Consider the following 26,760-nt stretch of genomic DNA (forward strand, 5'->3'; position numbering starts at 1 on the left):
TGGCATGCAGAGGGAACCACTGTTGAAGGAATTTTTCCTCCATGCTTTGTTATTTGAATGTCAAATGCTGTGCTGATGTTCATGGGAATAACCTGTCAATGCCTACCCCTTCTCTGAATGGTAAACCATTAAGCATTTAACTTAATAGTTCTTGCAATCCAGGATCAGGATCTCTGGCAACTTTAAATCCTGGCACCATTTTATAATGCATGTTCACTATAACAGACAATTGCAGAAAAGCCCTGTCTGATCACTGAGAAGAAAGTTGTTTCACTGATTAACCTCTTTCGGTGACTCTGGGTGATTCATTCAACAAGGCAAGCAATTTATTAGCTGCTTCTGCATCACCATGAGTTGCTTCAGAAGACATTCAGATCTTGAGATAGGAAATGCCCCTTGAATTGAATCATCCACGACTGGCTGTGAAGCTTCCTGGCCCAGGTCTCATTCTGAAAGTCTGCAGACAAGCTTCTGGATCTTTACTGGATGACCAAAATAAAAAGATACCTACTACTGGTCTTCAAGCCCAGAACGTCAGGAGGCTTTCCATGTACTTAGAGTTGCAGAGTCATACAGCTGTACAGCATGGAAACAGATCCTCCAGTCCAACTCGTCCATGCCGACCAGATATCCTAAATAAATCTTGTCCCATCTTCCAGAAATTGGCCTATATCCCTCCAAGCATGTAGCCATCCAGATAACTTTTATATATTGTAATTGTATCAGCCTCCATCACGTCCTCTGGCAGTTCATTTCATACACGCACCACCCTCTGCCCCTTGGATCCCTATTAAATCTTTCCCCTCTCACCTTAAACCCATGCCCTCTAGTTTTGGGCTGACCCACCCTGGAGACAAAGACCTTGGCTATTCACCCTATCTTCATTAAGCTGCTTTCAATCCATTGCACCCTGAAAGCACACACAGGTGAAACTCTGCACTTTGATTTTATTGATGATATCACTCATTGTTCTTACTCTAAGTGTTAGAACTCAGTGTTCTGACAGCATTAGCACCATTGTCAAGATGTTTTGGTACATCCAATTTTGCAGCTGGGCTGATAGTGAACCTACTCCAAAAACAACAAGAAAAAGTATTACCACTGATGGACATCTGTGCCTTGTTTACTCTCAGTCTCTCCTTTTCAAACATGCCTTTCATGCATCTCGCTCTCGCTCTCTAACTCTTTGCCCTTTTTAATTCAGTCTCATCTCTCACTTCTGTTCCTCTCTTTATCCTTCTGAACTTTGTCTTGTCCTCACCAACTATAACTAAGTATGATGGGAACTGCTTTTTAGTTGTCAAAATATATCCGAAACAAAATGAGGTATTACATGATCTATAAATCACTGCATTTATGTTTTTAAGGGTACGCTTTACAAATCTTTGCATTTTAAAAAGTTTTAGCAACAATTTGCTCCCTTTTTTGTGCTAATTTTCTTAACTGTGTATCTAACGTCTTCGAGCAAAGGTGCCACTTCCATAGCAAAGGGGATAATTTGGCCTGTATATGGGTAGGTGGCAGGTCCAAGCTCACAATTGGTACAATGTTAGGAAGCTCATAACAATCCTCTGACTTTCCCATTTGACCTGAACACATTTGTTTAAATGCAGAAAATCCCTGTGGGATTGATAGGGCTGTGATATAAATGTGTTATATTTCAACTGACGGCATCTATAACCCTGGTTCCTGTCCAACCCTTTCTGCGCTTGTTTACTGACCTTCCTCTCCAGGTAGGAAAGAAGGCCCTCCCAGGACAGCCCACTGATGCCAGGCCCCTTTACTTTCCCACTGTCTATGATCTCCAACCCTCCAGATACTGCAGCCAAGGAGGGTGACCCTGAGTCTGAGCTGGATGCTCTCAGCATGCTTGGGACCTCTGGCCAGAAATGTCCCAAATCTTCCAGGCCAATGGATGAGACATTGCAGATAGCAAACAGATCTCCAACATCCTTCAACCCTTAACACTCTTGAGTGCAGGCAGGACCTAGCACTTTAGTGAGGAGATCGCTGAGCCTGAAGCTACTGTGAAGGCCTTGTCTCCTTATGGTCACCTTGTGTGTGTGATGACACCATCATTTAGGAATGCACGTTTCTCTGGAGGTTAATCTAGTTATGTGTCTTACAAGGAACCCTGACTGACTTAAGGGTTCATGATATCCAATGCTCAATCAACATCCAAACTCTGCCTCATAACACATTGTTCTGGTGGGAAAAAATGTTTTACTTTAGATGTTGGAAGTAAAGTCCACTTGAACTTTACACTGCCCAAACTGATTCTACATCTTGAATTTTGAAATTAAGGTAATGCTCACTATTTCACTAAATGCCATTCTTAACAAATCCACTATCTTTTAAAGTGTCAAATAACCAGAAATATTCAGTTCCCGGCCTTTATCACCTTGCAGCCGTCTGTAACGGCTATTAAGTCATGCGGACTTATTTCTATTTGTGCTGACAATGCACCAGTTTTGTTATGAATACCATATTTAGATTTAGTGTTTTTGCAAACTCGGTTCTCACCTCCTGCCTCACTCTTTTATATACCCTGTCACCTCCTGTCGTGTTCTGATTATCATTAGCTGTGTTTGATCCAGTGCCTCAGTTTCTTTTCACTTTCCCACATCTACCCTCATGTCTTAGCATTAACAAGGAGGTTGCCAGGGTCGGAGGGTTTGAGCTATAGGGAGAGGCTGAATAGGCTGGGGCTATTTTCCCTGGAGTGCCATAGGCTGAATGATGACCTTATAGAGGTTTATAAAATCATGGAAGGCATGGACAGAGTCAATAGACAGGGTTGCCAAGTTCAAAACTAGAGGGCACAGGTTTAAAGTGAGGGGGAAAAGGTTTATAAGGGATCTAAGGGGAAACATTCTCACGAAGGGGGTGGTGCGAGTATGGAATGAGCTGCCAGAGGAAGTGTTGGAGGCTGGTACAGTTACAACAGTTAAAAGGCACCTGGATGGGTTTATGAATAGGAAGTGTTCAAGAGAGATTTGGGCCTAATTCTGGTGAATGGCACTAGATTTATTTAGGATATCTGGTCAACATGGGCGAGTAGGGCCGAAGGATCTGTTTCTGTGCTATACATTTGTATGACTCAATGACCAACCCAACCACCAGTACTATTTACAGCAAAATGTGAGGCTGGATGAACACAGCAGGCCAAGCAGCATCTCAGGAGCACAAAAGCTGGCGTTTCGGGCCTAGACCCTTCATCAGAGAGGGGGATGGGGTGAGGGTTCTGGAATAAATAGGGAGAGAGGGGGAGGCGGACCGAAGATGAAGAGAAAAGAAGATAGGTGGAGAGAGTACAGGTGGGGAGGTAGGGAGGGGATAGGTCAGTCCAGGGAAGACGGATAGGTCAAGGAGGTGGGATGAGGTTAGTAGGTAGATGGGGGTGCGGCTTGGGGTGGGAGCAAGGGATGGGTGAGAGGAAGAACAGGTTAGGGAGGCAGAGACAGGTTGGACTGGTTTTGGGATGCAGTGGGTGGAGGGGAAGAGCTGGGCTGGTTGTGTGGTGCAGTGGGGGGAGGGGACGAACTGGGCTGGTTTAGGGATGCAGTAGGGGAAGGGGAGATTTTGAAACTGGTGAAGTCCACATTGATACCATTAGGCTGCAGGGTTCCCAGGCGGAATATGAGTTGCTGTTCCTGCAACCTTCGGGTGGCATCATTGTGGCACTGCAGGAGGCCCATGATGGACATGTCATCTAGAGAATGGGAGGGGGAGTGGAAATGGTTTGCGACTGGGAGGTGCAGTTGTTTGTTGCGAACTGAGCGGAGGTGTCCTGCAAAGCGGTCTCCAAGCCTCCGCTTGGTTTCCCCAATGTAGAGGAAGTCACACCGGGTACAGTGGATGCAGTATACCACATTATCTCTGATACTATTTAGAGCAAATTCTGTGCTATTTTGAGTCCTAGTTATACAATACACAAAAACATAGTTCATTTAGGTGAAGACCATCCTGGTGTCAAATTCCCATGAATTGAAACCCACCCAGATCAGTCCTTCAGCCACACATTCAACTCCCTTATCTTAGTTAGCCTATGGCAATTTTCTCATGGTTCAAGTAGTAATCCTTTGTCTTGTAATTTTGTTTGTAACTAAGCCCCTAGGTACGTGTGCACCTCAAAGAGAATCTCTTTCCCGATCCTTGCTGTGTTACTTGGTAGCCACATGGGTGACTATAACTGGACACCCTCCCACTCACTGAATTCCTCTCTAACCCTGAGGAGATGTTTTGAACTCTGACACCAGCGAGAGAGTGTGCGAGAGTGTGTGTATATGTACGCCTGTATGTGCATGTGTACATGTATATGTGTGCATATGAATGTCTGTGTATGTGCGCGCCTCTCTGTACATGCACGTGCATATTTGTGTGTGTGTAAACTCTGCTGAATCTCTCCAGCTTCAACACCTTCCCTCTCCGCCACAACCAAAGATCCATTCATCTGAAAGCCACATGTGACTCATCTTTCACTCTCATCTTCCCATTTTTCACAAGGCTTTGGCATGCAGCAGGCAATAATGAGACAATGGTTCACAGACAGTGCAATTAAATGTGGCAGTGTGATGTAATGCTAAGCATCCTTCTGCAACCACAGATTCTTTTTTTCACTTTTCTTCTTACTCCTACGTGGTGTACCCTAGGGCTTTAGCAAAGCTAGAGGCAGACTACTTGTGTCCCTGCTCAGACATCCTCAGAGAAAAGGAGGGAACAGTTCATCCTGCAAAGGGATAGAATCACCATGGGCTGTGACAGCAATACAAGGGCAAAGAATGGTAATGCTGCGAACAAAGGCCCTACTTCATTGACCCTACCGACAGCTTCCATTCCAGGGTATTTTTGCATTGTCATGTAAACCAAGAGCTGCATTTATGTGTGGTGCGGACTGACCAACAGTGAGACTACTTTCATACAGCATTGAACAGTACAGCACAGGAACAGGCCCTTTGGCCCACAATGTTGTGCCAAACATGACACCAAATTAAACTAATCCTTTCTGCCTGCCCTTGGTCTATATCCCTCCATTCTTTGCATATTCATGTGCTTATCTAAAAGTCCCTTAAATGCCTCTATCATATCTGCCCTCACTGCCATTATGTTCCAGACTCCTACCCCTCTCTATGTGGAAAAAAAGCCTTGCTCCTCGCATCTCCTTTGAATGTTTCCCCCTCTCACCTTAAATGCATGTCCCCTGGTTTTAGACATTTCACCTCCAGGAAAAAGATTCTGACTGTCAACCCTATCTATGCAACTCAATTTTGTAGACTTCTATCAAGTCAGCCCTCAGCCTCTACTGCTCTAGAGAAAACAACCCGAGTTGTTCTAGCCTCTTCATACAGATCATACCCTCTAATCCAGACAACATCCTGGTAAACGTCTTCTGCACCCTCTCCAAAGCCTCCACATCCTTCCATTAATGTGGTAACCAGAACTGAGCACAATACTCTATGTGTGGCCTAACCAAAATCTTATGAAGCTGCAACTTGACATACTAACTCTTGTACTCAATTCCCTGACCAATAAAGGCAAGCATGCCATACGCCTTCTCGAACACCTGATCTACTTGTGTGGCCACTCTAAGAAAGCTATGGACTTGAATCCCAAGATCCCTCCATACAATGATGTTCAGGGTCCTGCCATTAACTATACACTTTTCCTTAATATTTGATCTTCCAAAGTGCAGCACCTCACACTTGTCTGGATTAAACGCCATCTGCCATTTCTCCAATTCATATCCACAACTGATCTTTATCCCGCTGTATCCTTTGACAACCTTCTGTACTTTCCACAACTCAATTGATCTTTGTATTGTCTGTGAACTTACTAACCCACCCCATATGCATTTTTAACCAAGTCATTTATATATATCACAAACAGCAGAGGTCCCAGTATGATCCCTGCAGAGCACCACTAGTCACAGGCCTCCAGCTAGAAAAACACCCTTACTCCACCCCCCTCTGCCTTCTATGGGCAAGCAATTCTGAATCCATGCAGCCACGTCACCGTGGATCCCAAACATTTTGATCTTCCAAATGTGCCTACCATGAGGGGCCTTGTCTAAAGCCTTACTAAAATCCACGTAGACAACATCCACTGCTCAACTCTCACCGATCACCTCTGTCACCTTCTCGAAAAATTCAATCAAGTTAGTAAGACATGGCCTGCCCTGCACAAAGCCATGCTAACTGTCCCTAAGCAGGCATGCATAAGTCATTTGCAGAAGTTGCCAATCTGTGAATGCAGACCATCAAGAGATGGCAGAAATGCATTCACTTGCCTCCCTCATCTGGCATTCCATGCAGATGGCCAGTCTTGCCAGGGATGCTGACACAAGGATGAAGGCCCAAGACAACCTGGCATTCATTTGAGAATTGGGCTCCTCCAATTTCTCTCCAGTTGTGCATAGTGCCCCTGGAAAGGCTGTCGCAAACTCTCAGGTTTTCTCCTGCTGCTCCAGAATAGTCCACTTTGTAAAGATTGCCATGGTGTGGAGAATTGGGGTGGTACGGTGGCTCAGTGGTTAGCACTGCTGCCTCACAGCACCAGGGGCCCGGGTTCAATTCCACGCTTAGATGACTGTCTGTGTGGAGTTTGTACATTTTCCCTGAGTCTGCGTGTTTTCTCTTTGGGTGCCTCAGTTTCCTCCCGCAGTTCAAAGATGTCCAGGTTAGGTGGATTGTCCATGCTAAATTGCCCAAAGTGTCCAGGGATGTGCAAGCTAGGTGGGTTAGCTGTGGGAAACACAGGATTATAGGGATAGGCTAGGGTGGTTAGAATTGGAGTGATGCTCTTCAGGAGGGTCAGTGTGAACTCAATGGGCCGAATGGCCTGTTTCCACACTGTAGGGATTCTTTGAATCCTGTGTCCTTCAACAGGGACACTCCACTGGTGCTCCTGTTCCCAACACACGCTCCTGCTCAGTAGTTCCATGTGCCCCACTATGTGTTACATATTGTCCCTCTATCTGGGCTGATGGAGACTGCATATGGTTGGTGATAAGTTTTCAAAAGAGGAACTGAGCCAGAGGAGTTTCTGTCTGCATCACCCAGCCCTCCACAGTCCTTTTTAAATAGTTCAGTCGAAAAAGACTGGTCTGGGTTATCATCATGCTTACCCACTGCAGACAGATTTGACAATTACAATTCAGCCTTCAGATTTTCTTAAGTAGTACTTATGAAGGGGTGGCACGATGGCTCACGTTGCAGGGACCTAGGTTCAATCCCAGCCTCGGGTGACTGTCTGTATACATTCTCCCCGAGTCTGTGTAGGTTTATTTCAGGGGCTCTGCTTTTCTCCCACACAGTGCAAAGATGTGCTGGTTAGGTGGGTTGGCCATGCTACAGTGACCACAGATGCATACGTTAGGTGTAGTCATGGGAATGCAAGGTTACAAGGACGGGGGTAGAGGTAGGTAGGTAGGTTTGGGTGGGATGTTGTTTGGAGGGTCAGTGTGGACTCAATCGGCTGAATGAACCTGCTTCCACACTGTCGAAATTCTATCATTCATGACAGAAACTCAGTTGTGCCTTTTGAGCACCAGTAAATTAGCTGAGCACTGCTAGATAACCCAAGTAAAATGAAGCAGATGATTTGGCGTTTACACCTAGCATACTCACTTGCTAACAGTTAGGCTTTGAGAACTGACACAAGCTCTTTGATCTGCCCGCGGGTGAGGGGAATGTCATTCTCCTTCTTAAACCGTACTGTTTGCAGTTTGTGAATTAGATAAAGTTGTCTTGCAACACAGCTGACTGAAAAGTAACCATAAAATCCATGCCGAAACCTTCAATAGGTGATTGAAACCTGATAACAAAACTCAGATAACCTCTGACAATATCAATGTTGACATTTTGTGGCTGCAGTTTTGAGCTTGCCAGTGGAAATCAGCTAATCACAAAACACTTCAAAAACTAACAAACCTGCTGAAAAGCAGCTAACTTCATTGTTGACCTACCAAATAAAAATCTTTGACACACGTGCCCAATCTTCAAATGCTGTTCTTTCTGCAATGAGCTGTTATCACTGCTCATGTGTTTGATTAAGATTTTTTAAAGAAGCTTAGTTAAACTAAGTCAACCCTTCTGCAGGCAAGAGTACATCAATCTCATTTGTGTGTTTAGAACATTATAAGATCACATTTGTGTGACAGTAACATATTTTTTCTCTCTTCCAAGCATCTTATTAAATGTCAATTGTACAGTATGACATTGTTTAATTAAACGACAAGGTAAACCTCCAAAAGGTTCATTGCGTACTTTTACGATGAGGTATGCCAACGTGTACGGCTCGGAAACGGTCAGTTTGTAAAACAATGTAAAACAACCATGCATTTTCAAAAGCAGAAGGCAAACTGCACCTGCAGAATGCATCAAAAATTCAACAGTGCTTCATTCTTCAAAGTTCAGGCTTGATTATTGGACAATAAATTACCTTCAGAAAAGGTTAACTGCACATGATGCTTTTCACTGTGCCTCAACACCCAGTCTTTTCACAAGGCATTTACTTGAGCATTACTTTTAACAGGAGTCACTTGTCCTGTAAAGCTTAAGGGAAAACCAATGGGACTTATTTTTTGCAGAAGCGCCAGTTTCCAAGATGGGAGATGATGAGTATTTCACAGGGTACAAATAGTGTTGTCTTGTTTATGCATAGGTCTGAAGGTGTAAATTCCAAGATCATATTTTTAGCTCAGCCATTATGAGAGCAGCAAACCAAAGTCCCTGCAGTGTGGAAGCAGGCTATTGTGCCTATCAAGTCCACACTGATCCCCTGAAGGGCATGCCACCCAAACCCAGGCAATCCCTATTACCCTGTATTTCCCATGGCCGATCCATCTAGCCTGCACAACATTGGACCCTATGAGCACTTTTGCATGGCCAATCCACCTAACCTGCACATCTTTGGACTGTGGGAGGAAACTGGAGCACTGGGATAAGGAAACCCAGGCAGACAAAGGAGCAATGTGCAAACTGCACACAGACATTCACTGAACAGTAAAATCCAAACTGGGTCCCTTGTGCTAACCAGTGAACCACAGTGCTTCCCCCGCATGTAATAAAACAATGGATATTCTTTACCATACAAGGAAGATGTACTAGGAATTTTGAGGAAGTTGAAGATAAATAAATCCCCTGGGCCTGATGGGATTTATGCAAAGGATTCTATGGGAAGTGAGGGAAGAGACTGCAGGGCCTTTGGCAATGATCTTTTCATCCTCACTGTCCATGGGTATAGTGCTGGAAGACTGGAGAGAGGCAAACGTCATTCCCATGTTCAAAAAAGGGAATTGGGATAACCCTGGAAATTACAGGCCAGTTAGTCTTACATCAGAGGTGGGCAAATTATTGGAAAGGGCTCTGAGAGATAGGATTTATGATCACTTGGATAGGCGTAGTTTGATTCATGATAGTCAGCATGGATTTGTGGGGGGTAGATCATGCCTCTCAAACCTTTGAAGAGGTGACCAAACACGTGCATGGAGGTAGAGCAGTGCATGTGGTATACATGGATTTAAGTAAGGCGTTTGCTAAGGTTCCCTACGATAGGCTCATGCAGAAGGTAAGGAGGTATGAGATGGGGGCAACGTGGCAGATTGGATTCAGAATTGGCTGGCACTTAGAAGACAAAGGGTGGTAGTGGACAGAAAATATTCAACATGGTGCTCAGTTACGAGTGGTGTACCACAAGGGCCTGTCCTGGGTTTTCTTCTATTTGTGATTTTTGTAAATGATTTGGATGAAGGAGTGGATTGGTAAGTTCGCAGACGATACGAAGGTGGGTCAAGTTGTGGACAGTGCAGAGGGCTGTGCTAGGTTAAAAAGGGACAGTGATAGGATGCAGAGCTGGGCTGAGAAGAGGCAGATGCAGTTTAATCCTTAAAAGCGTGAGGTGATTCATTTTAGAAGGACAAATTTGAAAGCAGAATACAGGGTTAACGGAAAGATTCTTGGCAGTGTGGAGGAACAGAGGGATCTCGGGGTTCATGTCCACAGTTCTCTGAAAGCTGCCACCCACGTGGATAGAGTTGTTAAGGTAGCGTATGGTGTGTTAGCTTTCATCAGTAGAGGAACCGAGTTCAAGAGCCGTGAAGTTATGCTCCAGCTATACAAAACTCTGGTTCAGCCACATCTGGAGTATTGTGTCCAGGTCTGGTCACCTCAATACAGGAAAGATGTGGAAGCGTTGGAAAAGGTGCAGAGGAGATTTACCGGGATGTTGCCTGGAATGGTGGGAAGGTCTTATGACAAAAGGTTGCGAGATCTAGGGCTTTTCTCTTTAAAATGACAAGGGATGAGAGGCGACTTGACAGAGATGTACAAAATAGTCAGAGGTATAGATAGAGTGGACAGCCAGAGACATTTTCCTAGGGTGGAGGTAGCTATTACAAGGGGGCATAGTTTTAAGTGAGTGGAGGCAGATATCAGGAGGTAGGTTCTTTACTCAGACAGTGGTAGGGTATAGAATGCATTGCCGGAGAGGGTGGTGGAGTTGCCCTCATTAGGGGCATTTAAGCGGCTATTAGATAGACATATGGATGATAGGATAAAGTAGGGGTGGCGGTTAGATAGACCTTAGGTTTTTGGGTAAAAGATCAGCACAACATCATGGGCTGAAGGGCCTGTACTGTGCTGTACCGTTCTATGTTCTATGTTCTATAAACAGTGGACGGAGCAAGATAGTGCTTCAAAAGTGCAATCAAAGCTATTATTCTGAAAGATTATTTTCTTGAGCCTTTACGGATTTTATAACCATTTAAAACTGTGTGTCAGAAATGTCTCAAGCTGCTTTGTGAATGTTAAAGATATTTTCCAAGAGATTCTAGCTGTCGTTCTTAATTATGGTAAATTGACAGGTATTAAAAATGCAGAATAATGAAATGTTAATGATGATTTCAGTTCTTTTCACATTTCAAATTTTAGAAAAAATTTAAAACAATTAAGTTGTTGGCTATGGCTCAGTTACCTTTTGTGTTAGTGTTGATACTTGCCATTTATATTCATTGCTCTCAACTCATCGAACCTTTTTGCTTGTTCCTCCTTTAGCCACTGAATAGAGATCGATCATTGACATGGCTTTATGTTGGGGAAGTAAGTAAGTTGATAGTCAGTTGCCAGATAATGAATAACAATGGTAGGTGGGGATACACTATGTAAACATTCTCCGGTTTGACCAGTATTGTTGCCCCTAAAGGACGTCATTGAGCTGAAGATGGGGATATAAAGAAGGCAATTAAAGATAAAATATTGAAGGGACGATGGTTTGTATACAGGCTGGGAGAAGAGGTCTTTTGTTTTTAAGATTAGAAATGTCCAGAACCTCTCTTACTGTCACATCCAGTCATGCCATCAAACAGTCCTTCCAGAAAAAGATCATGGCCTACCTGTTCCGGCTTTAGGCCAGGTGGAACCCATGCATACTCTTCCAAAACGCAACCAGAATCATCATCTGATGTTGAACTACGCTGAAATCCAAAAGTCAGTTTGCTTGCTTTCTGCTCCACTTCTAAAGCCATGATGCCACTGAGGTGAGGTCAGCTGCGATTCAGCATACAATGAATCTGTGAAGGCATAAAGAGTGTGCAAGTTGTAGATTCAATCAGAAAAATACACAGAATTATTTGGACGTAAACAGAAACGATTCAACTGTTAGCAAGTAGAGCACCAGATGAATATATCATGATTTTTATGCGATAATAAATAAATGCATTTACTCTGGAGTTGAACACTAGTGAATCCAAGTATTAAAAATAAACTCCTGCTTATCACAACATCCATAGAGTACTAAGTGTTAATTATCTTTTAGAAATTTTGGGGTAGTAGTCAGTCACATTGTGGAACTCACATCGCGATTCTTCTGCTTTGGATTTATTCCTATCTCTTGGACCAAAATTTGTCCAGCTCTTGTCTATCACAATGGCTCAACATCTATTCCATTCTTCCTTTGTGATCAACCTTGGGATTTTTTTTTAATTTTAAGGATTGTATATAAAACGCAAGTCGTTGTCATGAGCAAACCAAGATTAGTACAGCATAAACTAATCAGGAATCTATATCAAACCTATTGGTACTTCAGTATAGTTAGCTCTAGGTGACATGACATATGCTGCGCAATATTGTCATGAAAGCTCAATTTCTGAGGTTAAAATAGCAAATAGAGAAATCTTATATGAACATGTTCACATGCTGACTAAAATTGTATGGAAAATGCTTCCAACTATTTCCAAACAAACATCTAACATCATTTGAGCTGATTATGTATTTGTTACAATTCAGTTGAGATTAACCCTTTTGATTTGTCCCAAAAAGTTGCTAAAGCAAAAAAAAAGTGATTGTGTTTCATTTTGTTAAAGCCAAATTCAGAGTTCCCAAATTTGAACCAAGTTGCCCTCTGGATACATGTACTTGCCAATGTAATTGCCAAAATGCTTTATTCAGCGAATGAAACATTTAATTCATACTGCCTTACCATTTTAGTCACTTAAATAATGCACGAATGTTGTAGGTAAGATATCAAAATTCAACAAGAAATGTCAGAGTGGTTCACAAATTTACCATCAATGAGTGTTTTTATATAGCATGGTGGCACAGTGGTTAGCACTGCTGCCTCACAGTGCCAGATTCCAGCCTCAGGCGACTGTCTGTGTGGAGTTAGCACATTCTCCCCGTGTCTGTGTGGGGTTCCTCCGGGTGCTCCGGTTTCCTCCCACAGTCCACAGATGTGCAGGCTCGGTGGATCAGCCGTGCTAAATTGCCTGTAGTGTTCAGGGGTGTGTGGGCTATAGGGGGATGGGTCTGGGTGGGAGGCTTCAAGGGGCAGTGTGGACTTGTTGGGCTGAAGGGCCTGTTTCCACACTGTAGGTAACCTAATCTAATAGTGAGGGAGGTGTCCAATGGTACAGAAACTATGTTATTACATCAGGATTTGTCAGCAATTGCAATGAGAACATACATGCAGCTAATTTCTCAAGACAGCAGTCCCATTTCATTAAAATGAGGGCCATGTTTGATGTGGCACTAACATTTTTTCTCAAGAAGCCCTGCAGCTTAATCAAACATATCTTGCATCAGGCCCTTATGGTTAATGATACATCTTGAGATTAATTCACTTGCTTACTTAACTGCAAGCTCAAGAGGAATATTTTCAATATGTGAACTTTTATGAGATTATGTGGGGCTATTTGTTCGTCAGTTGATTGTTGCGTTCAGCACCAGCTCTGGTGCAAAAGGTTAGGCTAGATTTATGAATAAAGTTACTTATCACATGATGATCGTGGCTGTAACCTTGTGACATATCAGCAGATTTAGATTCACTCAGCGGAACAAACATTTTCATTAGAATGTTTGAGATTGCTTCACAGCTTGAACTGTGAGAATTACAGATCTCAGTTTCTAGTTTTAAATGCCAAGCAAAAATATGTTCAAGTGTTTCTATAAATTGATTTCCAACTTTCCAAAGCACCTGAAAATGAATGAATATTTATTTGCATGGGAATGATTCAGGGCTGCTGAATGCTCTCTACTTCCTAGCTAGTTGCTTAAATCAGAGTATGTTCAAGGTGAGTAGCAGACGTATTGCAGCACTTATAAAATGAAAGATGCCTCAGCCAATTTCAATTTATTAATTTTAAAGGTGGTCAGGTATAACATACTCTTGATGCAAGCAGAAATCCTATATTTTGCTTTAATGTTACAAACCAACACAGTAGAAAACAAAAGAACTGCGGATGCTGTAAATCAGGAACAAAAATAAAGTTGCTGCAAAAGCTCAGCAGGTCTGACGGCATCTGTGAAGGAAAAAAAGAGTTAACGTTCCTCAGAACACGAAAAAAAAATCCTTAGCTTTTCTCAAATAAAAATAGAAAACCCATGAACTACTCAGCAGGCTTGGCAGGGTTGTAATTTATGTGGAGCAAGATAGACAGAGTTAAATATGTGGGTCTTCCCAATGGTAACCCACCCATGCAGAATCAAGGCATTGTGTTGTTTGCAAGGATATCAGGCATTGGCCTACATCATTCAGTTTCTGGTATTCATATAACAGCTGGACTTTGAAGAAACTTTTGGTTCTGGTGTAGGGTTGAGTTGAAGAAATGGAACCACTTTTGGTTCCAATATAGGGTTGAGTTGACATGAGATGCTTGCACAATGCGCACAGTCAGTAGCACCCTGAACAATGGAGGAGACTATAATGCTCGTAAAACTGTGTGCTGTCTCTAGTTGCTTATCCTTGACAAGACAGATTAAAATGTGGCTCAGTCATTGCATTGAGTGTCAATGACCAGCCTCCCAAAAGCACTGGATGGCAATCTGTGAGATACCGTAAATATCTCCAGCTGCAACATGGGAAGAGTTCTGATCCATGCAAGTTCATGGCCACTACAGTCAATGATATCCTTGCCCTGTACCAAGGCTGCAGCAATCAGCTGATTTCAATGAGGATGTTCTCACTAAAACGTGGATGTTTCACACAGTGCTCCTCACTGAAAGTCAGATGTAATCACTTCCTGACCACTCTGAGCTGATAAAACCTCTTTTGACTGGTCTCCTCATTTAACTTGTCCTCCTCTTCTTCCAGAAGCTTGTCATGATAAACTGCAAGGGGAGTGTCTCCACATGTAACCGCGTCTGGATACAATTGCTTTATGCTTGAAGCAAGAAAAAAGTTCTTCAGATCCTACAGATTTTAGCAATGTTAAGCAGCAAAGACTTATATGGGACCTACAGGAAATATAAGTTAATCAGCAACCAATCCATGAGTAGTCGAAGATCCCCTTAAATCGCGCCAGCGGAACAATCGTTTATTACTTAGGGTTGAGCTTCAAAGTGACATTACAGGCATCAAATCAGTTTCACAAGCTGAATGCTTATTTCTGGATGGACACAGTGGGTGCTAATGCCTATGGCACTAGGTGCAGCTCTTAACATGAGTAAATGCATGCCATGAGTGACATTTTAATATGAGGAACACTCATAACACCCAAAAACTAGTGCCCCCCACCACAAGCCTCAAACAAAATGCCATCCTCTCAGAATTCCCCGAACCTATTTTGTATATTCCACAGATTCCAACTGAGTAATCATTTTTTACTTATTGTCAACTCGGTTTCAGCAGCTTTTCACAGAGAAAATACTTTGAAAGCTCGCTGACTGCTCAGGGGTTTATCTAGTGATCAGCTAAACTACCTACTGATGAAGAGTGTGTATGTTGAGTTAGTTGATCCCAGCAAGGTCAATGACCTCACTATGGTGGGTTACAGAGAAGAAAATAAGCTGTGTTCTCTGCTTGATGGTATCCCTCAACTCTCTACAGGGAGTGGTTAGATGTGGATGCCAGATGAGAGACAGAACTGAGTTGGCTGCATTGTTTCTTAAATCGTGAAAAGTGCCCGTAAACATTTTTCATTGAAATGTGCTTGGCAAGAACAAACAAAAACAATGAACTGATGTAAACTTTGTACATACCAGAACTGAATGCTTCAGATTTCTGTATACAATATTTCTTGTAACAAGGGTTAACAGTCAATAGATGGAAGATATTAAAAACTGTCTTCCAAATTTCAATTGTAAATATTTAATCCATAGTTCTGGACATATTTTCCCAAGAATAGAAATGGCAGAAAAAGAAAACTTCCATTTTATGTGGCAGGTCTTATTAACAATACAGCCCAAAAAAAAGTCTGTGTGCTGATATTCTTTTTTCAGCAACACAGGTCTTGACCCAGCCAATTCATAAATTAAACAATTTTCTATCAGTCAGCGGCTGGCACGTAAGTGGTAACAGAAACAGCTGCGAAAATGACCTCCGACAGAACAGGGTCTTTGTTTGTTTTGAGTAAAGTGAGGTAGTTTATCAGTGAAAAAAGAAAAGTTCTATTTTTGTAGGTTACAAACGATTAACTTTTGGAGTGTCAGCTGTGTTCAGCAGCTATTTGCTTAGTTTAATTAAACTTTCCACATCTAATTGCTTTACAGAGGTTACACTTGACCAGTTATCAATAATTAACAATCCTTCCCCTTGTGACTGCAGAGCCTTCCTGTTAGCTAAATGTAACAGAGCAGCTCTCAAAATATATTTTTCTAACAGCTATTTCACTTTGAGATTTTAAATGATGGCAGGCTAGTGAAGTAATTTGATACAAAGGAAAGGCATGTCATTTATATAGTATCACTCACAATCTCAAAATGTCACAAAGCACTTTATAGCCAATTAAATACTTTTCAAGAGCAGTTACAAATGCAGTGTAAGAAATACAGAGCCTAATTTGTACACAGCAAAGGCTCAGTAGTAACAATCTGGTTTAGTTGTTGAAGGGTCTGTTGGTCAGGCCATCTTTTTGAAATGCAGTCACTTGCAATGAATAAATATTTCACTGTGTTAAATGGGAATAATAAATGAGGAATAAAACATAAAACCTAGCTTTACAATTTCCATTACTGCAAGGGGTTATTAAATGGCTAGGTCATGCTCACTTAGTTTCAGATACAATACGCACAAAGAGTTATCCAAAATAGTTTTCTTGTGCTAATTTCTGCCTTACATTCAGCGCTTCAGAAATTCTGGCACATATAATCAAAGAAGCCTTGAGAATTTGTCAGTTAATCAGTTTGCGTAGTTTTATATTAATTTGCTTGACTAGAAAATAGAAATAAGAGTTACCCAGGCATCTGCATTTCCTGTTTGATGATTAGTTGAATCTCAGCTGGCATGCCTCAGAAAGCCTTGACTAAATAGAAGCATTAATCGATAAAGTTTTTCATTTATGAAAGTAGTCCAGTATGCTGGTACCCAGTAAATTGTGAAATTACAGCTGAACTGTGTTAAAAATCCTATAGTCAGCACTAAATAGCAACAAGAGGTCAGCTGCTCTCACACAAATATTCTTTCTTGTACAACCCCTGCCGTTTATCTCTTGTTCTGAATGGAGGCAAATTGTTTAACAACTTCCCCTTTGTAAAACTTCTCGTTAACATGACTTTGGGGAATACAAGATGCACATCAGATGTGTCTGCCACAATGCACTGCAGGGAAGATTGAACAGGTGACTGGAATAGCAGTCTGAAATGCGATGTTTAATATGGTGGGGGAATAATGGTCAAACACTGAACAACAATGACACTCCGGAATTGAAACAAGAAGCTTGTTACACCATCAAACATGCTCAGAATGTGTCTGTGTGCTGTTAAGTGCAGCATCACCACCCCCCCCCCCTTTCCCACCCACCCCAATTCCTGAAAAGGTTTGGTATTTGACAAATACACTCACTTCACAAAATTAGCCTATTCGGCTTCTCAGACCTCACTAAGGAGCTCAGTCAGAGCCAAGGAGGACACTATTTACAGTGTTTAACTCAACAGAATCAGCTGGCTCCAAAAGAAACACTCCTCCAAATACAGGATGCTTGCCAAGAGGTCTTATGTTGCCATCACACTGAAGTCAGTGTTGAGTGTGAAAATGCTTAGGGGTTAAACCAAGCCCAATTTTTAAAATCATGTCAAACTTCATTAAAGTTATTTCAGAAACAATTTTCACTAAGCACAAAATTCATAGAATATGCAATACTTTCAAACTTATGTACAAAAACCTGTACTTTTTAAAAAAAGAAATAAATGGAATAAAATGTTAGCTTGAACTGTGAACATCTTTAACACCCTAAATATTCTCTCCCTATTCAGAAAAGCTGGCTAAGCCACAGATACAGTTACCCATGGACCAAACCCAGATGTCTGAATATCTTAGGCGTCTGGAAAGTCAAACATGTGTCTGATGGAATACCAACAAGTTATTTGGCCATGGATGGCATTATGCTTGGGTGCAATCCCATCATCACCTGATATGCTTTCCAGGAGTATAGCAATCAGGAACTCAAACACTGGCCAACCGTTGCAGCCTGACTCCTGTCCTTGGCTGAGTGCAGCTATAACTCAGCACGGTTTTTGGGGTGTTTAGACCGTTCCCTTTCAGCGTAGCAACGGGTTCATCCACTAAGCCTTCCGAGGGAAGCTATCGTGGATTTTAATAAACATTGACAAGTGAAGAGTTTAAAAATAAGCAGAAGCAAGGTACTCAGAACTTTAACATAGCTGACTAACACTGAAGCTGGGCAGTGCTCCTGTCTTGAGGTACTGAGGGACACATTGTTCAGCATTGTGTCATTTTGTTTTGTTAATTTTTGATAGTTTGTAGCTTTTATCTCCTTTTTTAAAAGTGTTTTAGCGTGCAATACGTTTGAAACTAGGTGTGATATTGCTGAACAAAATCTGTGTGGGGACACTGATAGGAAATTAATGTCACAAAGTAGAGATAAAGGTGTTTGAAAATGATATGGATCAGATGAGTGGATGGACAAAAAAAAATCAGGCAGATGAAGTATGATGTGGGAAAATGTAAAGGTGTTCCCTGAGGTGAGAACAAAAAGCAGAACATTACTTAAACAGCAGACACATACAGCATTTCAAAGTGCGGAGGGTTCAGGTGCTCCAGCATAGGAGTCATAAAAAGTTACAAGTAGTTACAGTGCATAATCAGGAGCTAATGGGATGTTAACCATTCTTATGAGAGGAATTGAACACAAGGTGTTATTCTCCAGTTATACAGAATGTTGGTGAGACCACATCACAAATGCAGAGTACTCTTTTGGTCTTCTTATTTATGAAGGAATATAAATGCATCAAGAGTAGTCCGAAGGTAGCTTATTAGTTTGAAACCTGAATGAATGGGTTGTCTTAAGAGAATAGGTTATAACAGAATTCCACTGGAGTTTAGAAGGAGTAAGGGTGACTTAATTGATATGTATAAGATTCCGATCCTCACTGAATTTCTGGACAAGATGGGTGTGGAAAGGATATTTTCCCTTGTGCGTCAGTCTGGAACTAGAGACCACTTTTAAAATGCCAGTCACCCTTTTAGGATAAATGGGTCTGTAGGAATAAATGGATTTTTTCTGAATGGCAGTCAGAGACTAGAGATGTATAGTAGGGATCCAGGCTAGGACTTTAGCTATTCACAATATATATTCATGACTTAGATGAGGGGCCTAAATGTAACATCTCCAAATTTGCAGATGCACAAAGCTGAGTGAGAAGGTGAGCGGTGAGGAAAATGCAGAGATGCCTCACTATCATTTGAACAAGCTGAGCAAGTGGGCAAATGCATGGCAGATGCAGTATAATGTGGACGAATGTGAGGTTATCCACTTTGGGAGCAAAAATAGGAAGGTAGGTTGTTATCTGTACAGCTACGAATTGAGAGAAGGGAAAATGCAACAAGACCTGGTTGTCCTCATATACCAGTCATGGAGGGTAGGTGCAGCAAGTGGTCAAAAAGGGCAGTGGGTATGTCTTGCTTATAATTAGACAGGGCAAGGATGTACTGTGTACAATTGTGGTCTCTGTACGTAATGAAGAATTTTCTTACTAAAGAGGGAGTGCAGAAAAGGTTTACTAGGCTAATTCTTGGGTTAACAGGACTGATGTATGAAAAGAAAGTGAATTGTATATGGTGGTGTTCAGAAGAATTAAGGTCAGTAGGGGTTGGGGGGAAGGTGGAAGCTGAAACCTACAAAATTCCAACAGGACTAAACAGGGTAGATGCAGGAAGGATACTCCTATTGACAGAAAAGTCCAGAACCAGGGGTCACAGTCTAAAGGTAGACCACTTAGGACTGAGATGAGGAGAAATTTCTTCAACCAGAGAGAGAGAATGGTAATCCTGTGGAATTCATCACTACAGAAAGCAGTCAAAGCCAAAATATTGCATCATTTCAAGAAGGAGCTGGACGTAGCACTCGGACTAAAGAGTTCAAAGGATATGAGGGAAAACAGGGACGGGGGATTAAGTTGGATGATCTGCCATGATCATATTGAATGGGAGAGCAGACTCAAGGGGGCCAAATGGCCTACTCCTGCTCCTATTTTTCATATTTCTAAGTTTAGATGAGAATTATTTTTCTCAAGGATTGCTCACCTGTGGAATTCCCTTCCTTAGAAGGCAGTGGAGATGGGGGTCATTGAAGATTTTTAGGTAGAGCTAGATTGATACCATTCCCTAACAAGAACCTAAGGTAGTCAGGGATAGATGTAAATGTGAAGATTAAAACACAAACAGGGGTCAGCCATGATCCTACTGAATGGTGGAACAGGTTTCAGGGGACAAATTTGTAAACATGAAGTGCATCAGCTCAGATAAGACCTTGTCACTGTACAATAATGTTCATACAGAAAGCTCAATTATTTCATAAAATGTACCTCCTTTAGTGATCTACCCTCTGCTCTGGAGAATTACAGACATTTACTACCATGAGGGAAGAAACACCATTGCATCAGTTTGAAAGGGGCACCCCCTTCCACAAATATGGTCCCTAGTTCAAAATTGTCCCACAATGGGGACATCTGATGGTATCTTCCTTTCCTTCATTAATACATTTTGTCTGCTTTTCCAATCGATGCCTCAAAAATTCTGAAGGTCAGTTTGCCTAATCTCTCACTGCATGGTAGTACCTTGACATTGAGAAAACAGTGCGGAAACTTTTTTCAACACCATCCACATTGGTAAGGTCCATCGCAGTGACATGTTCCTTGCTTCACTTTCATCCATGACACATTTCATCTTTAAACATTTAAGTAGAAGACATTCTGAATTAATCGTTGCAAAAAAATGCCCCTCAAAGTATACTTGTATACTTGCACTGTGTATGTAAGACCATTTTGGAGGCAATCATTTGTCATTGCTGTCGTATCTGCCACACTCTCACCGCTAACCATCAGGAGTACAACAGATTCTCTTGAATCAGTTCAGACATCCATCACTGAAGGTGAACTCCTTGTGGATCAGCCTCTTTGTCAGGGTGACTGTCCTCAGCTGCAGGATTGGGCTGGAGGTGGTATTGCTCTCTGCTTGAGCTGCCTTGAACCATGTTATCAGAAATTCTTCGATGTTGGAACAGTCGGTAGCTCTCATCACCTTCCTTGCACTAGAGGATGAGAGATAATGGGAACTGCAGATGCTGGAGAATTCCAAGACAATAAAATGTGAGGCTGGATGAACACAGCAGGCCAAGCAGCATCTCAGGAGCACAAAAGCTGACGTTTTGGGCCTAGACCCTTCATCAGAGAGGGGGATGGGGAGAGGGAACTGGAATAAATAGGGAGAGAGGGGGAGGCGGACCAAAGATGGAGAGTAAAGAAGATAGGTGGAGAGAGTATAGGTGGAGAGGTAGGGAGGGGATAGGTCAGTCCAGGGAAGACGGACAGGTCAAGGAGGTGGGATGAGGTTAGTAGGTAGATGGGGGTGCGGCTTGGGGTGGGAGGAAGGGATGGGTGAGAGGAAGAACCGGTTAGGGATGCGGCTTGGGGTGGGAGGAAGGGATGGGTGAGAGGAAGAACCGGTTAGGGATGCGGCTTGGGGTGGGAGGAAGGGATGGGTGAGAGGAAGAACCGGTTAGCCGCACCCCCATCTACCTACTAACCTCATCCCACCTCCTTGACCTGTCCGTCTTCCCTGGACTGACCTATCCCCTCCCTACCTATCTTCTTTACTCTCCATCTTCGGTCTGCCTCCCCCTCTCTCCCTATTTATTCCAGTTCCCTCTCCCCATCCCCCTCTCTGATGAAGGGTCTAGGCCCGAAACGTCAGCTTTTGTGCTCCTGAGATGCTGCTTGGCCTGCTGTGTTTTTCCAGCCTCACATTTTATTATCTTGCACTAGAGAATGACTGTTTGTGCAACCGTGCTTCAGAATAGGTGACAATCTCAATGGAGAGTCTCCCACTCCTCTACGATGTCCACTGTTTGTTTCGGATCACAGTTTTCTACTTGTTGTATGTGCATCACTCAGTGATGGTTTAATTTTGTCACAGTTGTACCCGTGCTTGCAGGGTTTCACACAGGAAGCTCAATGTCCTGTAATTTTGCACTGTGGCATGGTCTAACTGAGCTCCAATTGGTGGATGTCATTGCATAACAAGCACCTGGAGTTACCAATCCAGACCTTCGATTACAATGGACACCCTTCCATTAGAATTCTTACACTCCTGATAGGAATGACTGAAAACTCCTGACATAACTACATATTTGGATTATACTCATCGCAATTTCACTATATGTCACTGATTACAAGGAGGTGAATCTGTCACAGGTGAATAGCTGGCACGATGTGCAAATTGCATGATGCCAGTGTGACGGCAAAGGGCCTTTGGAACACCTTGCCACAGACAGCTGTGGAGACAGAGTCATTCTGTTTTTTTAAGGCTGAGAGTGATACATTCAGGGAAGTGGACCTGAGGAATGTCAAATCAGCTATGATCCTGTTGGAGCAGGCTCAAGAGCCAAATTGCCTACTATTCCAAATTCTTATGGTCTTCAGCGAAGCCGTAAATATTGCAAGTGAGCTGTGTTTTACACGTTTATTGCTGGATGTGTGAGGAGGTGAATTTGGCAATCTTTGAGACTAGTGGTTCATCTGTAAACATGTTCTTTATTCATTCGTGGAATGTGGGCTTCGCTGGCCAGGCAGCATTTATTGTCCATCCTAATTGCCCAGAGGACAGTTAAGAGTGAACCACATTGCTGCAGGTCTGGAGTCACATGTAGGCCAAACCAAGAAAGGATGGCAGTTTCCTTCCCTGAAGGACATTAGTGAACCAGATGGGTTTTTCCAACAACCAGCAATGGATTCACACTCATGAATCAGATTCTTAATTCCAGACATTTATTGAATTCAAATTCCATCTGCCTTGGCGGGATTCGAACTCAGGTCCCCAAAAATGTTATCTGGATTAACAGTCCAGCAATAATACCACCAGGCCATCACCTCCTCCTTACCAACTTGGACCAGTCATGGCACTGTTATCAGCTCCTCGGAGCAAGACAACTATTATGGAACGTATAACTGCACCCACTGCCTTTGTGTTTGTCTGGAGGACCTTCGGTTCCCAGAAGTACCGAATCAGTTTCCTCAAGCCTGACTCCTGCACCAAAGCTACTTCAATGGAGAATTTCAAAGCATACCCTCTCTGTTCGATTCTGCTGCTCCCACTCTTGTTCCTTTGGAAGCCAGTTCCAGCACCTGTTGCAGCCAGAACACAACTCCCTTTAAGGGGATATTTCCACAGAAACTGTCGGATTGCTGAGTGTTTCCAGCATTTTCTGTTTCTGCATAATTTTTTTTGTTCATCCTCTTACACCACAGGCTTCCAAGGAACAAAATGTCTGTGATTAATTATGGCAATTAGAAATTAACTAAAAGGAGGAAAAATCTGACCAATTTAGAAAATAAATTTGCTGATATTCCAATATATTCTTTCAGCCAAATGGACTTTGCACTTGTAATGTTTTTGTTGGCTTTGCAACGGTAACAAAAATTAGCTTGTGTTATCTTCTGGTCACCCACTGCCCAAAATAAAAATATTTATGTTCAGACAGTTTTATTTGAATGGGGTCATGGAACTAAAATTCCAAATGTATTGTACAGTTGATACATTAGTTGGAGCATTTTACCTTTCCAGACTAAAAAGTGGCATGTGCAGAGAACCTCGTTCCAATACACACATACACTCAAGTTACACTCTCTCACCTGTTGGCTCCTAAACAACATGTTCCTTTGTTGTACTTCACAAACTGAGCTTCAAACAGGTTTCAATGGGGACACTTGATAGTCATTTGAGAAACCAAGAGGATGGTGTGATATTTAACAACCGGGCTTTAGCATGGTGTGAGCAAACCCTTGGCAACAGCTCGCCTCATAACAGTGAGAGCCAAAACTTCGAGCCATTTCAATGATTTAATGAAACATTCTCTAGAAACCATAAAGTAATTTACACACAGTATACATGTTGTTGCACATTGATGTGGCAATATGAAAAAAAATCTAGAGTTAATTTGGATAGTGTTAGTATGAATTTCTAAAGAGAAATCAGATAGCTAGATACTTGCCTTGGTTCACTGAAGTTACGTTTAAAATGAAACTTGTCAACTGACTGACTTTTAATGGACCTAGTGACAGATTAATTAATGGTTCTTGTGTAAGCTTTAAATCTGATGCAACTTAGATCATTGCATATATTCCTTCTAAAAAAATGTAGCAGACTCTCTCCACATCCAATACTTACGATTTTACATGTAAGATTTATTCTTTAATCTTTGGAAAGCAACACCAAAAATAGTGGTAGACAAATGCATAGAATGAAGGGTAATGCATTTTTTTGTTAATTATTTTTAAAAGGCATGCTGATATAAAAATTCTCTCTTGGGGACTAGTTTAACAAATTCAGGCATGTTGAACTTTATGACAGACTGAGGACTGAGTCAGCTGTCTCACACTGTGTAGCCCCTTCAATTTCACTGCAGTCTACTTAAGCTAGGATGGGCAATGGATTATTTGGCATGATCAGTAATCTTGGATGCCAGGTGAAGACACCATCCATCTCAGCAGTGATGTCTCTGACAGTCAAATAGTTATCTTCAAGGTTCAAACACCAGTAATGACTGGGGCTGCATTTCATTCAGGAGGATGGTCCAACATTCACAAAACCGCAAGCCAACAAGGACTGGTGCTTACAGGTGAAAAGTTTGAAAACAAAGAAGTGGAACCAATACTGGCAAAAAAAATGCGACAAATATTAAAACAATCTGAGCCAAGAGCCAGTTTTCTGCTCTTACGAACTAGGATGTTATGGAAACAATCAATTTTTGTGCTTTTAAAGATGAATTTGGAATGTGAAAAGGGGAAGTAATTAGAAATTCGAAATTTAACCTGGAATATTGGATGTTTACTCTGCACAAATCTTTCATATTTCTAGTAGGCAAATACACTGTTGTTAACTGTTAACATCACTTTTGAGTCCCTGCTGTTTTTTTTTCAAGACGACAGGTTAAGCTTACTTAAAGATTAGCTAAAATGTTGTAGATCCATACAGCTCTTCGGCAAATCGAGTCTGCACCGACATTTCTACCACGAAAGGTTGCGCCAATCCCAATTTCCTATACTTTTCTCATACCATTAGTTGAAAGAAAGTCCTTAAGTTTTCAATACCTGAAAGTACTGAACCGTTGCCAAAGTTGAATCAGTTTTTTTAATGGCAGCTCCATTCGATGCAAAAAAGGCTTCTGAATTCTTGGCTGCTACAAACTTCTGACTGAAGGTTCACAAATGCTCTGAATTTTCCGCTCTCCTCCAGCTCCTACAGTAGAAACGCCAGGAGTGCGTTTAAGGAGGGGTGGTGCCTCAATCTGCCCTCGCTGAACTCTTTAAATTTCAAGGCCAAATCTTTGCCAATACTTCAGAGAGCAGTCTAGTCTTACATCAGACCACCTAACAAGCCGTCCGAATCTGTAAAACCTACAGCGTGACATTGACAGTTAGCAAACAAGCACCAACCTACCCACTGGCATGTTACTTCAGCTCAAATCCAAAAAATGCGTCTCTCTCTAGGCAGCGGACCATCCCCTGAGCCGAGAAGAAAACCTGCAAAAATAGCCCGGTCAGGAAGCTAAAAGCAAGTATCGGCTGGATTTGCACTGTCTGCTAATCTCCCTGTCATCACCCCGCATCCAATCAAGCGGAGGACTCCGTACACGGTTAAAGAGACTCAGTAGAAATTCTTCCACGCTCCGACGGTGTGAATTTTCCAAAACCCCTCCGGTTTCCAAATCACGCTTTGTCAGAAGCCTTACTTCAGAATTAAGCAACTTTTGACAGTTAATTAAGTCCAGCTCAATTTCTTACTGCGCGGAAACTTACAAAAGTGCCAGTGTATTTCAAAAAGAAGCCATAAGGGTTGCCTTCACAATCTTACCTTTTAACAGGCAGCGCAGGGTTCCTTCTGCGACTAACTACTTACAGCTGAAAGACCACCGCTTTCTTCCTGTTGAGTCCTGTGGTTTGCTGAGTTAGCAGCAAGCACCATTCACTCTGTAGGACTGCAGCTGCTGAGTCCCCTACGTAGAAATATGCTCCACTGTGCGTGCTCGCTAACTTTACAGACAAACCTGCAAGCCTACACACCGACTGCTGAAAACACTCCCTAGCAATGATGCCGCCAGCATCCTATATGAAAACAGACTTGAAAGAGAAGGAAAGCCCATCAAACCCAGCATTATCAGCTTCCTCTGGGCTACAGCACAGGCAGTGAACCTTGCACCACTCTGTGTGTGTGAAAGAGAGAGAGAAAGAGACCCTTCCAACACACAACAAACACGGCGGGGACAATCACAAAACATATCACAGAGCACTGGAAAAAAATTCTTGAGCCGCCTGCTCAATTCATTACCATTAATATATATAGTCCCTGCCAACTCCAATGCTTTTAACCCTGCAATCACGTTTGAGTCACAAACACAATTCTGTGACACAGCACTGACTCAATGACCACAAATACTAGAAAAAGAGTAACGCACATACCGCAGTAAAAGCCAAGTTCTTTGGCTGGTTTAAAAGGGCTTCTCGGAATAACTACCCAGACACCAGGCCTGGTGCGAGTTATCTCATTCCTGAAAAAAAATGTTTCTCTTATCCTTATCTACTTCTGGAGGCCGCTTGTTGAAGACCCACAAACTGTTTATGAGATACTACAGAGACAAAGGCTGCAGAAGCTAAACTTCCTTCTGTTCCTAACAGCTTTTCCCGATACACACAATAACTGATTGGTCTATCCAAGACCTTCTGTAATCATCTTACTTCACAATTAAGTGATGTCAGCAAGTCTGTAGCATTGTGCCGGAATAATTTAACATGTCTCCACAGATGCTGAGGAGGTCAT

At 42.3% G+C, this 26,760-nt stretch overlaps 1 protein-coding gene across 6 annotated transcripts in view; it reads right to left on the reverse strand.

Annotated features, from left to right (window-relative positions):
- prickle1b (prickle homolog 1b) overlaps positions 1-26,760 on the reverse strand; it is a 142,716-nt gene that overhangs the window by 26,283 nt on the left and 89,673 nt on the right. For 2 of the 6 annotated variants that reach the window (XM_048549484.2, XM_048549489.2), the window contains exon 2: positions 11,390-11,566. In XM_048549484.2, the coding sequence (XP_048405441.1) occupies positions 11,390-11,521 (132 nt within the window). In that variant the 5' untranslated portion in view covers positions 11,522-11,566. Of the gene's footprint in view, positions 1-11,389; positions 11,567-25,034; positions 25,151-25,383; positions 25,469-25,797; positions 26,097-26,402; positions 26,538-26,760 lie in introns of those variants that run through there. The other 4 variants (XM_048549490.2, XM_048549485.2, XM_048549486.2 and 1 more) reach the window with 4 other exon arrangements.

The sequence above is a fragment of the Stegostoma tigrinum genome, chromosome 18, assembly GCF_030684315.1.
Source record: "Stegostoma tigrinum isolate sSteTig4 chromosome 18, sSteTig4.hap1, whole genome shotgun sequence".
Classification (NCBI taxonomy): domain Eukaryota; kingdom Metazoa; phylum Chordata; class Chondrichthyes; order Orectolobiformes; family Stegostomatidae; genus Stegostoma; species Stegostoma tigrinum.